Genomic DNA, 12,753 nt, shown 5'->3' on the forward strand with positions numbered 1-12,753 from the left:
ATATATGTTTTTTAAAAACTCCTTTTTGGGAGGGAAATGTACATTTGCATTGTCAGCCTTTTACAGCTCGCATGTACCGAACGCAGTTTCTGTAACGCTGAGATTATTCTTTGAACTGAGATGGACCGATTCACTTGTTTGATTTGATTTCTGAGTGCTTCACTGAAGGAAGACCGAGCACCGAGATACACGCGATCAAATGGAAACGAGTTGAATCAAATGTGTCCGCCCGTCCCTGTGTGACACACGTGTTAACCCACTGATTTCCAAAATGTTCCAAAGTTGTGATGGCAATATTAGAACCGTGACACTGTCAGTGACTTTTAACTCCGGCTTTATATGTTGTTTCAGTTTTCACATGTCCGCCGTGGTGCAGGGGTCTGCAACCTTATCACCTCGTACCCCCCTCTGTAGTCTCGCCTAAAAAAAGGCTCAAACGACTTGAAACGGCTAAAAATGTAATCTACCTCTCTGAATTTCAGTTGTGAAATTAAACAAACAGATTAAGATGCAGTCGAATGTGGAATGTTTCTGCAACTTCATACAAGTTTATTTGGTGGGAAGTTGAAAGAGCGGCTCCTCCGGTAATAAAAGGTTGCAAGACGCCAGCCGTGGCAGACATGATCAACTGCCCTGATATGTGGCAGCAACGTTTTTAATCGCGACTAATGTGTGCGTGAATAAATAGAACCTGATCTAATTGCTTTCGCTGATGTGTTTCTGCGCGCGTCCGTCAGCTTGTGTTGACGCAGCCCGAGTTGCTCGGCAGGCCGCCGGTAATCCTGTTAGCCCGACGGGGACGTGTCGAGGTCTGATTAACTAAGTGGTCGCTCTCCGCTTGTGAGGCCTGGAATAACCTCGCGCACGTCTAGTTTCACCTCGGTTACATTTATACAGCTGTGAGTCAGACCCAACGGATTTTCAAATTGTACCTCAAACTCAGAATTTCTCTCATTCGTGTAAACTCAAGCTGGTTTCTCCACATTTTTTTGAACGAGATATCAGCAAGGAATTTATCTTCTATATTAATGATCATTTATTTATGATGATAATAGAAGGTGGTTGAGGTCTTTTAAATCTTCAGTCACTGTGTTTGGGCTGAAAATAGCAGCGCAGGCATTAGGTCGGCAGCGGCCACGATTGTTGATCTGCTTGTCGGCTCCAGGAAGATAGAGGGAGTGTCTTCAGGGAATTAATGGCGCCTAAGAAATTTAATTGCCCCAATCTGTTGTTTGGATGCGAGGTGAGGAGTTCAAGGCTCTCAGGTTTGTTTCTTCGGAGGACTGGAGCAGACGTGCCGGGCCACGCACAGAGCCACGCCATGTTCGGTAGGTTGAAAAGATGGATGGGCGCTCCCGAGGCTCCCCCGGCCCAGGATGCTGCTCCGCCCTCGGCCTCGGCTCCGACACCGAAGGTAAGAACCGAGAATAGTGCAGGACCTTTTAGCTGAGCGATCACAGAGCTGACAAAGAGCAATGACGATTACTTCGATTTGTTCGGCTCCGTGTTACTGGATGACACGGAACAATTCAAATAGTTCATTTCCTCTTTGTGATTTAAATATTAAGGAGATTTTAATCACTCTTTTTTTAACCCTTTATCTTCCACCCAAACAACAGTAAACTGATGACAGTGACAGAATACATGATTCAAACACTAATTTGATTAAGACTTAGAGATTCTGCTTTTGTGGATTTCATTTCAGAGTTTGATCAAACTTAGAAAAATGCACTTTTTTGCTTCTTAAATGACCACCAATGGCAGTGTCAGTTTATATCCAGTCAGTCCGTCCGGCTGACGCGTTCAAACTAAATTCTGACAGGATAAACATTGTATATATAACAGTTCTTTTGCGCATCTCCATAGACAATTTGATGTCAATTCAGGACATTTTGAAGCAATAAAATTGTGAATATATTTGTGATTTAGGGCATTTGAAGTGTTTGAAATGTCCTATGTAATTGTGTTTATTTCTACTCTCCTTAAAATGTCACAACAGTTAAATAGCGATCAAGACATTGAGTTTTAATTTTCAGTCTTGTCCCATCCTTCATAACACTGTCTGGATCCATTCGGGAGGTACAGCTGCTTCTTCAAGAGTTTAATAAAAGAGGCAGAAAGGAATAATTGTAACGTCATTTGGGCCGTCAGCCAGTTAAAACACATCAGCGTGAGGGTTTCCCATTGCATGCTGCTGGTTGTGTATTTATAGGAGGAGAAACCGCCTGAAAAGAAAGATGAAAAAGCAGAGCAGCCAAAGAAAGAGGAAGAAAATAAAGAAGTGAAGAAGGAAGAGGAGCCCAAGAAAGAAGAGACAAAACCAGAACCAGGTTATTGTGTTTCCTTCCTCGTATGCACTTCACTCCATGTGTCTGTATTGTGTTGTTTCCTGCCTTGTTTTCTTAGCTTTTGTTTTGAGCCAACATGGCTGAGGGCAGATCATTAACTGCTCCATCTGTGCTGATTCTCTCTCCCGTACAAAGACAAAGAGAAGGATGTTCGCTGGCAGGAGGCAGTGGACAGTAAACTGGGAAAAGACACAGTCAGTGAGCGCAGTCCAGTGAAGGTTGAGGTGCACAGTTATTCCGAGACTAACTGTGTGCGAGATAGATGAAGGCGCGGCATCCCCCTTATCCATCGTAAACCCAAGTTCTCGGTGTAAATTCAACAAAGTTGTGCAAACACCAAGTTCTTTGACCTAACTTCAGTCTCAAGGATCTTTAAGATTAACTTTAGATGGCATTAATTGAAACAAAGCCTCACAGTGACCAAAAACACAGATATTTACACAATTATTCCTTATAAAGTCTCTAAATTTGTCGTGCAGCACTCTCCTATATATAATGTATTATTTGCAACAGAAAAAGTACATGAATATGACTCACTGAAAGCATCTGTTTGGAAACTTGGAATTGTTATGTGGACAATGCCTTGCTCAAACATTTAATCCAAACACACATAGGGAATACATGCAAGCACAGTGAGAGCCGAGTCACTTGCTAAAAAGCTTCAGAATAACAATCTCAGTCATGAATCGCAATAATACTCCCCTGCCTTCTGATATTGAGGGTGTTAGCAGCCCAGAAAAAATATCCAAGGTATGACGTGAGCACTACTACAACCTTTTTAATTGTGGTAAAGTTATTATTGATCACGATCGTGTTGGTCTCCCTGTAGATATGACAGTTAGGGCAGAAGATATTTAGGATTTGTATTTATGCTCTCAAATAGATTGTATCTAAGTACTGTATTTTTATGTTTTATTGATGCATCTAAGGCTTGTAATGGAATTAATCATGAAAAACTGTTTATAAAATTGCTGGCTAGAGGTGTCCCTAAATCTTTAGTGAGAATTATAGTGTTTTTGGTATGTCCATCAAACTTTTCAAGTTAAATAGGATAATGCTTTATGTGGTCCATTTTATGTTATGTAACGGAGTAAGACAACGAGCAATACTATCTCTTTATTTAATCTCTACATGGATGACCTATCAAATTTGTTAAATGGGTCTAAAACAGGTTGTCAGGTGGGCACCGCCATTGTAAATGATATTATGTATGCAGATGACCTGGTCCTACTGCGCTTTTATAGTTGCAACAGATGCTGAAGGTGTTGTCTCAAAGACGTCTATCAGCAGCGTTGTGAAATATATTCCCAGGCTAACGTGCTGATTAGGACGTATTCTATGTGCTCGGATTCGGTCGAATGTTCACTGTTTAGGGCGAGGGTTGCTCCTTTATGGTCCGACCACAAGAAGCTGAGCGTGCAGAGGCTCAAAGTGGCCTACGATGATGCTCTGAAGCTGCTGCTCCGAGTTCCAAGGTGGCATCGTGCCAGTCGATTGTTCGTGTCCTCTAGTGTGCCAACATGTGAGGCACGATTAAGACGGCTGATGTTCGGCTTTATGCGTCGACTGGACGAGTCCGAGAAGCACATTGTAGTAGCCCTGGTCAGCCCATTGAGAAGCTGCTGCAGTTACCTCTCAACTGAGAAGGCATTTTTCTACTTTCTCTATGTACTTTTACGTTTTTGTTTTATAAGGACCTGTGTCTTCAATAAAGATTATGCATAAACTCTCCCAAGCCAACCTGGACTCACTGTGAGGCAGCAGTGTAAACCACTACACCACCGTACCGCCCTTGTCCACTTAACTCACTTCTATTAAACATTCATGCTTTATACATTCTTTATCAAACTTGATGTCCCTTTACATATTTTGAAACACTTTTTCGGGATGATGTTTTCAGTGTTAATTTTAAGACTGAAGACAGACTTTGTTTGCAGCTCCTGCAGCTCCTGTTGCTGCTGCTGCTCCTGCTGCTGCTCCAGCTCCAGCTCCAGCTCCTGCTCCTGCTCCTGCTCCTGCTGCTGCTGCTGCTCCTGCTACTGCTGCTCCTGCTGACGCTACAGCTGCTCCCGACAAACCAGAGGGGGCTGAAGGGTAAGAATGGGCCACACACTGATGGTAAACACACTGAGAGAGTTTCAATAGTTTCCAGCTACTTGCAAGCCCGCGAGCCGATATACTGTAGTTTATGACTAAATATGTCAGTGTGTTTTCAGCACTTTGATTTTTTTTTCCTGCTTTGAAGTAATTTTATATTGGATTTATTGTCCAGAGTCACATCGTTCCAGCTGTGTCGGGTCTCACTGCTTCCTGTTCTGTGGATCGGATAGCAGATGAATGCATGAATGTTGTGTAGGATGATTGGGAATGAAATCAAATCTGACAGAACCTTTTTTTTGTCACAGCAAAATAGACAGAAAACCAGAAACCCCATAGAAAATAAACACATACACAGGAAGAACCTGCTATCTCCACATAGAGTGTTTACATACAGTGCACTCCCCTTCCCATTTGTCCAGACCAGGATGGTAAACGTTTAAATTGTATTATTTTGTGTCTCATCTCTCAAAGATAAAAAAATATTAAAAAAAATACCTCTTGAGTGTTTAAAAGGGTTGGAAAAAAATATTTGTTAACTTGAACTAGAGAGGAGCAGAAGCACATCAAGTCCCAAGCAGTGGTTAGTTAGCAGCTATGTAAACATAACTTGTGTGTTGCTGAACTACATCAGCACGTCAGCTTCAACGCGCGAGCGCTGGGCCTGTCCTCCTGTCGCCACCCCCAACATTTGGCCTGTCCTCACAGTGAGACGGGGCTTCTGGCCATCCAGCATGTTTGCTGCGGCAGCGGAGAAGCCACGGCCACAGCATGTGACTCCCAAAGCGGCAAAGGAGATTATGAGATTAGTGGTATTTGTGACTGAGAATGATCAAGGATAGCCTTCACGGAGCTGCAGCTGGTTTCAAAGAATGCAATGTGTTGTTATGGATGGATGGATGGATGGATGGATGGATGCATCCATCCATAAAGCACATGCAGAGTGCATCTCTCTACCCTAAGTCTTTGTTGCATCTGGTTAAATGGATCTATTAACTGGATTTTCTTGATCACCACAGGAACCATATTGGTTTCATATCACTGCTCACGGCTGTGCAGCGAAACAGCTTGTAGTCCAAGTATCCACAGACATTTCTCTTTCCTCCCGTGATCCAAAAGGTTGCATTAGAAGTTGATTAGTGTCTTTTCGGTTGTGCTTATGTGTGTATGCGATGAATGATATGAAGTATACCAGTAAAGAAATGTCTCCGTTTATCAATATCGCTATGTGACGTCAATGGAATCTTTCAGTGGTGCTCATTTTATCAGTGTTTTAACTTTTGTTGATGTTTTCAGCGAAGTCGTCCCTCCACCTGTGGTTTACAGCCGCTACACAGACGAAACCATGAGATGGGTCATCAAAAGGTTAAGAGAGAAAAAGCAGACGCTCAAAGAGAAGGTCGGTGACCCCTACGCCACGTCTCCAGAAATCACTCCGCCTGTCAGTAAGTAACCAACATGAACAAAAAAACTACCAACAAGTGACATCACAGCTGTGTGACAGTTCTTCTCAACCTCTTGTCTGATTTTGTCCGACCAGCGCCCATTTATAAGAAGGAAGACTACATCCGACTAAAAGAGGAGGAGCGGGTAGCCAAGGAAGAGGCGGAGAAAAAAAAGGCAGAGGAAGCTGCCAAGAGGGCGGAGGAGAAGAAGAAAAAAGATGAAGAGAAAAGACTGGAGGCCGAGAAGAAGGCGGAGGAAGAGAGGCTGGCGGAGGAGGCCAGAAAGAAAGCAAAGATCCTCCCAGAGCTCAGCTGCTCCTGTTTCGACGTCCTCTTCCGCCCGCTGGAAGAGAAGATGGACACCATGCTGGGAAACACCCTCGACCCTTTCACAGGCAGGTGGAAATCAATATTCTACGTTTCCTTATCCCGTCATTCAAATCCTCTAAATCCTGACCGGTTCTCGCTTCAGATCGCCGTTACATTGCCTGGCTGAGCGTCGTGGCCGTAGCCTACAACTACAACGCCTGGTTTGCCACCGCCCGGCTGGCTTTCCCGTTCCATAACGCAACCTACAACCCGTTCTGGGTGTTCTTCGACGTCCTCAGCGACATCGTCAACGTTATTGACATCGTGATATGGCAGCCTCGACTTCAGTTTGTCAAAGCTGGAGACATTATCGTAAGTCGCATAACATTGTGAGAACATCGAAATCCAACATTGTGAACTGAGATATTTGTTTCTTGCAGAAAGATAAAGTATTGTCGAAGGTGCATTACCGGAAATCAGTAAGATTTAAGGTGAGCATAAGGTTATTTTTTTTTCTGGAATAGACTTTGGAGGAACATCGAAAACGTCTCATTCTCTCATATTCCGTTTCAGACTTTATACATTCTATCAATATTTATTAGCAAATAAGAAGACATATAATATAATATAATCTGTCAGGGATCGCTGATTGGAGAAGGAATCATTCGGCCAGAAGCTGCTGTTTAAGTTACAGGAGCCTCTTAACTAGAGGCAAAGCCATGCCGTCAAGACAAAAAAAAAACAAACACAGAGAAAAGCCCGGAGCACAAGGAACGTAAAAATCACAGCCAACAGAGCCACGACGGACCGGCAAATGAGACTCGCACAAGAATCGGCCAGTAAATCCTGCAGCCACCAGGTGAAGACAATCACACATTCAGGCACAGGTGAAAGCCATCAGGGCAGGGAGCGGCAATCAGACATGAGGAGGGGAAGTTAAGGAGCCTGAAATGAGGGACAGACTTAGAATTTTGTGGTGTGCATCTTCGAAAAGAAATGTTTTAGAGGCAGATGTCTAAGAAGACGTTGAACGTTGCATTCGGTTGAAGAAAGAAAAAAAAAAAAAAGTTCCCCCACGTGTGAAATGGCGAATTTATAATTGTGATCATTATGGCTAAATTATACTAAATTTTGGCAATCTTTCAGGGTAGAATGAGTCCTTCTCCATGTATGACTGAAGGTCATCTAATATTTTGCATGACAATACTGTGGTTGAATACGAACAGAATTCATCTATACAGACGTTTGCATAACAAGTTGTTACCTGCAAAAATATAACCGTCATAAAATCAAACAAAACACATCGCGTTTTCATTGTAAAATTCAAATAAAGCTCAGCTGCCAATGATTAAAGTGAAAGTGAAGCGACTTCTATTTCTAATCTGAAGATCGCACACGAGAGGAATATTTTATAAGTGTGAATCAGTCTCCATTACATTTAAATTACATTCACTTGCAAAAATGTCAATATAAAAAATAGAAAAGCCGTTTATTGTCTTGATTTCTAGCCTTCTCTTTACTGAGGAGTATAAACAGTGTTCCACGTTTTGAAGACAATTGAATAAACAAATGAAGGGAGATGAACTTATTTGTTTTGTCTTGAAATGACGATCCATTTCCTTGTGTGTCTGTGTAGTCTGACATCTTCAGCATCGTCCCCTTCGATCTTCTCTGCCTGAGGATTGAATTCTCCTCCATTTATCGACTGAACCGCTGCATCAGGGTAACATTAGTTTTCCCATCTGAAGCACTCGATATTACACCCTTTTCCTGATCCGACTGCGTCCTCGTGTGTTTCAGATCAATTCCTTCTTTGAGTTCAGCGATCGACTGGAGAGCATCATGGCCAAAGCTTATATCTGGAGGTAAACACTCAAACGGAGTCAGACTTTTTGAGTTCTCTTTTCTTCCTTCTCCTTTAAGCAGACGCAGCCTTCCCTCCATCTCCGTTTACTTTGCTCTTATCCGCCTCCTGCAGAGTCGCCCGCACCACCGGCTACCTGCTCTTCATGCTGCACCTCAACGCCTGCGCCTACTACGTCGCCTCGCTGTCCCAAGGCCTCGCATCATCGACGTGGGTGTACGACGGGAACGGAACAGCGTACGTTTTGGTTTTTTTTGGTTTTTTTATTGAGACTCTCATTCTGCAGATGGGATTTTCTGTCTGTTTCCTACTATTTTCTGGTTTAAAACTGACTTTCACTTTTATCTTTCGCCGTTTCCACTAAAGTTTATTCCACCATTGAATTCGTCTTGATTTCACATAGTAAGGTTCGTCTTAATGAAACAATAATTCTATCCTAAACTCCAGATATACCTTTAATTATGACTCCTTTTCAAATTCTATTGAAAGTAGAAATGTTTAAATCTATAAAGAAAAAGAACTGAAATTTCGAGAGTCTGCATTGTGCCACATGCAGTAAAAAGTCTGAATCGCATGCCTTTCTTTTTTGTTGCAAATTAAAACTGCAAGATATCACTCGAACGTTGTTTTTATCATTTTGTCGAAGTTGAATTGTGACCGAGTCGGGTCAGTTTCGGTCTGTGAGCCACGTGTTTGACAGCCCTGATTTGGAGAGCGATTTGCTCAGAAGTCTCAAGTGTAGATAAACACAATGTGTTCAGGCCGATTTGTCACGTCTGGTTTATATTTACTCCATTTAATAGTCAAATAAGTGCAAATTCAACATGATGCCGTTTTTTCTGTTGGAATTAAATATACAAAAAAAGTTCATCTTCTAACAGTCATTCATATTGAAAAATACTGTTGTTGATTTCACTGGAATGAAGCGGTTTTGGGCGGCAAAACAAAAAATTTTAATTCCTACATTTTTCTTGACTTTTTAAAAAGTTCCTTTCAGTCCATAAGGACCTGGATTTAAAAAGAAATGTCCTCCTCAGGTACCTGCGTTGTTACTACTATGCGGTGCGCAGTCTGATCAACATCGGGGGTCTTCCAGAACCGGTCACCACCTTCGAGATCACCTTCCAGATGTGCAACTTCTTCATTGGCGTCTTCGTGTTCTCCAGTCTGATCGGACAGGTACGACAATGTGGTCCAGGACCTCCAGCGTCTTAAATGTTGATACGTCCTCAGATCCTCTCTCTTTCCTTCAGATGAGGGACGTGATCGGAGCAGCTACGGCGGGTCAGACGTATTTCCGGGCGTCGATGGACGGCTGCGTCGAGTACATGAACACGTACACGATCCCCAAGCATGTCCAGAACCGAGTGAGGACCTGGTACAACTACACCTGGGCCTCTCAGGGCATGCTGGGTAAGAACCGTAAATCACTCCAAACGCTAGAAAGGAGTGTTTTCTCATTTGTTGCGATGTGATGGAAAACAATCAGTTGTTACAGATGCGTCTCAAATTGTCATATTTTAAGACTCTTGGTTAGAAAAGTGAAAAATATCTCATTAAATATCGTTATATTTCAGATATTGTATTTTCTGTATCCTTTTTGAGAAAAAAAAGCAATGATAGAATGGTTTCCAAAACCAAACCTGTCCTCTAAAATAAACTGACTAACTGGGGGTTCTTTAAAAACACAGAGAAGACCCGGGCTTATCTCTGAATTAAATATAAATTAGACTTGAGGCTGTTTAACAAACTGCACCTGAGCTTTTTAAATCTGTTTTAAACTCTTTAAACTAAACTCATACATGTTTTTATTAGTGACATGAATAAAACCTTACTTTTGAAGTAGTGAAGTGAATCATCCTGTGTGCCTGTCTCTTTAAGAGGCAAGGCGTAAAGATTACTATCCTACACACAAAGCACATCAAAACGTGTGGGGAAATTCTGGAATAATGCTATAACAATGATTCAGCAAAAGATGGGTGCACGTAAATACAAAACACATCAAAATGTGCTATGACATTTGGTAATAATTCGACAAACCGTTTCCATAAAGCACTGCAAAAAAAATAATAAAAATCTGCCACTCAACGCATGAGATTTGGGCAAAAATTATACCTTTTGATTTTCACTGGTACGTCCTTGTCGGTTTGAGAGGAGCGCTACTGCAGAGCAGCACAGATTCAGTTACTGTGAGCCTGGAGCTGCTGAAAGTTCAATCTGAGCCTTCTGCCGCCCCCCCCAGACGAGTCTGAGCTCCTGGATAAGATGCCTCTGGTGATGAGAACCGCCATCGCCGTCGACGTCAACCTGGCAACCTTCCAGAAGATCGCACTGTTTCAGGTAGAATTAAAAACTTTTATTACATTTTTTTTTAATTCAAAAATGTTTGACAAATTCAGGTCTGTTTAGTGTAAATAAAGAAAAAGAAGATCTGTATTTAAAGTTCCTGCTCTCGCTCTCTCTCAGGGCTGCGACCAGCAGATGTTGGTGGACATGTTACTGAGGCTCAAGTCAATCATCTACCTACCTGGAGACTTTGTAGTGAAGAAGGTAAAAAAAAATAAAACAAAAAAAACAACATGGGGACTTTTGGAAAGGCAAATGTCAGTTGAATCTAGTCAACTAATTAAAACCATTATGAACCTTTTTTTTTTTTATATAAAATCTAATGAAAACTGTAAAACAAATAAACATTACAGCTTGAAATTTTTAATTGAGTGTGTCTATTGTCACTTTCCTTTACAAGCACCATCAATCTTTTTGTTTTCCGATTTCCTCGGCAATTGCCGATGTAAATACTAAAATATACGTCTTTTTGCTTCATATTTTATATTTCTATGTAACCGTGATAGACTGACGACCTGTCCAGGGGGAATCCTGCATTCGTTATGAGTTCAGGTCTTTGTGCAGATAAATAAAACACGTCGCTCCTTTCATGAAGCATTCTTATCACTTTGCACTAAAACAAAAGAGTAATATTCTTGTATATTTAAAAGGCTCCCAGTCCACCGCTATGGCCACGTTAAAATGGAGTTGCTCCTCTGCAGGGCGACATCGGCAAAGAGATGTACGTGATAAAAGGTGGAGCGGTGCAGGTGGTGGGAGGACCCGACAACAGCATCGTGTTCGTGACGCTGAAGGCCGGCTGCGTGTTCGGAGAAATCAGGTCGGTGTGCGGCTTCGGACTCGGCGGCTCGCTCTGACGATCGGCCCGTCGAGTCGCTGTAGACCCATGCTCCCTCTGTCCCGCCAGTTTACTCCAGTCGGCGAAAGACGGCGGAAACCGGCGGACGGCCAACGTCCGGGCACACGGCTTCGCGAACCTCTTCGTCCTGGAGAAGAAGGACCTGTTCGACATCCTCGTCCACTACCCGGAGTCGGAGAAAGTCCTGGCTAGGAAGGGCCGGTGAGACGCTTTTTTTTCACTAGGAGGCTCTTTAGGCGGGGCGTCGTGAGAATAGACAAAGTTAAAAACCAGAACTGTAAATCGCTATTTGCTCAAAAATACTAACGATTCAGTTTCAAGCTGAAACCACACTAGGAATTTTAACCATCTTCATAAACTCATGGCCTAAAGTCTTTTTTTCTTAAAATTTTTCCCAAGTATGCTGGGAATTATTCTTGACACTCCTATTTAAATACATCTGTCTGTGTGTGTGTGTGTGTGTGTGTGTGTGTGTGTGTGTGTGTGTGTGTGTGTGTGTGTGTGTGTGTGTGTAAAGGAAACTGGTCAAAGCCAAAGGTCCAGTCACAAAAACCAACGAGGAAAAGCCGAAAGGTCTCACCATGTTTGGACCAAAACCACCGACGCCCAAGATCATGAAACTCTTTGGAAACTTGCTCAAACAGAAGGTGACAATCGCCATTTGGATTTTGCTCGGTCTTCTCGCTGTGTTACAATAACCACGTTTTTTTCTCTTCTCTTCTGCCCACAGAAAGAAAATGAAGCTTGAGAGCAGGACGTGTGATCGTTTTCAGAGCCAGCTCATCCCGTGTGTTTCTACTCTTAAAGAGTTGTGTAGTGGGACTTTTTGTTAAACAATCAACACAAACCAGCAGGTTCCCTCACATTAAATCATTGTAGAGATAGAAATCTGATCTGTCAGCAGCTGAAGGGGAACTTTATGATTGCACACTGTAAAATACGTGATTTTATTTTCATATAAAACAAGGTTATGTTTACTACGAAATGTCGTCGGTTTTATTTTCATTACTGGGCCTAATGTGTCTTCATTATTCATGTGAAAGCAAATAAACACACTGGTACTTTCTGTGTGTGGAGTTTAAATACAAGGAGGACTTTAAAGATAAATCTTACGTACTGTGTTTACTACCACCTTTGAGCAGTGGGTGGCAGCAGTGAGCCATAATTTCAGCCTTCCATCATTTCATTATCTGTTGCTTTCTGAGGAAACAGTGGTCGAGTGACTCTCACACCATCTTGTGGTACAAAGCAGTATTACAAGATGGTGGGGAAAACTGAGCTCTTTAATCAAGAGACATTTTGTTCCAATCCAACCAAACAAAATGTATCTGGCACTGCACTATACACTTTTATACTTATATATTAATGCTATTTCTACCAAAACTGTACTTTATGTGGCGAGTATGAACTAAAATTTATACAATTGACTACATTTCATCACTGACGTAGTAAAAGAAAACAAAATTGATAGTTGGTAAACAGCTG

The 12,753-nt window shown here is 42.2% G+C and overlaps 1 protein-coding gene across 2 annotated transcripts; it reads left to right on the plus strand.

Annotated features, from left to right (window-relative positions):
- The first annotated feature begins 1,269 nt into the window (after positions 1 to 1,269).
- Positions 1,270 to 12,334, plus strand: cngb3.1 (cyclic nucleotide gated channel subunit beta 3, tandem duplicate 1). 2 transcript variants are annotated; one of them, XM_080489785.1, is made up of 18 exons: positions 1,270 to 1,414; positions 2,213 to 2,330; positions 4,286 to 4,442; positions 5,742 to 5,890; positions 5,986 to 6,285; positions 6,363 to 6,571; positions 6,640 to 6,690; positions 7,836 to 7,922; positions 8,000 to 8,064; positions 8,178 to 8,300; positions 9,101 to 9,242; positions 9,317 to 9,476; positions 10,306 to 10,403; positions 10,530 to 10,613; positions 11,111 to 11,229; positions 11,317 to 11,469; positions 11,786 to 11,915; positions 11,999 to 12,334. In XM_080489785.1, the coding sequence occupies exons 1-18, from the start codon at positions 1,322 to 1,324 to the stop codon at positions 12,014 to 12,016; spliced, it is 2,256 nt and encodes a 751-aa protein (XP_080345911.1). In that variant the 5' UTR covers positions 1,270 to 1,321; the 3' UTR covers positions 12,017 to 12,334. The 2 variants fall into 2 exon arrangements, with proteins under 2 accessions (XP_080345911.1, XP_080345912.1); XM_080489786.1 differs by lacking the exon at positions 6,640 to 6,690.
- Positions 12,335 to 12,753: the final 419 nt, after the last annotated feature.

Source organism: Lipophrys pholis, assembly GCF_963383615.2.
Source record: "Lipophrys pholis genome assembly, chromosome: 20".
In the NCBI taxonomy this organism is placed as follows: Eukaryota; Metazoa; Chordata; class Actinopteri; order Blenniiformes; family Blenniidae; genus Lipophrys; species Lipophrys pholis.

Coding starts and splice junctions, on each gene's coding strand:
- cngb3.1 (XM_080489785.1), top strand. CDS start 1,322: ATGTTCGGTAGGTTGAAAAGATGGATGGGCGCTCCCGAGGCTCCCCCG. Junction 6,286..6,362: donor CACCCTCGACCCTTTCACAG/GCAGGTGGAAAT, acceptor TTCTCGCTTCAG/ATCGCCGTTACATTGCCTGG. Junction 8,301..9,100: donor TACGACGGGAACGGAACAGC/GTACGTTTTGGT, acceptor TGTCCTCCTCAG/GTACCTGCGTTGTTACTACT.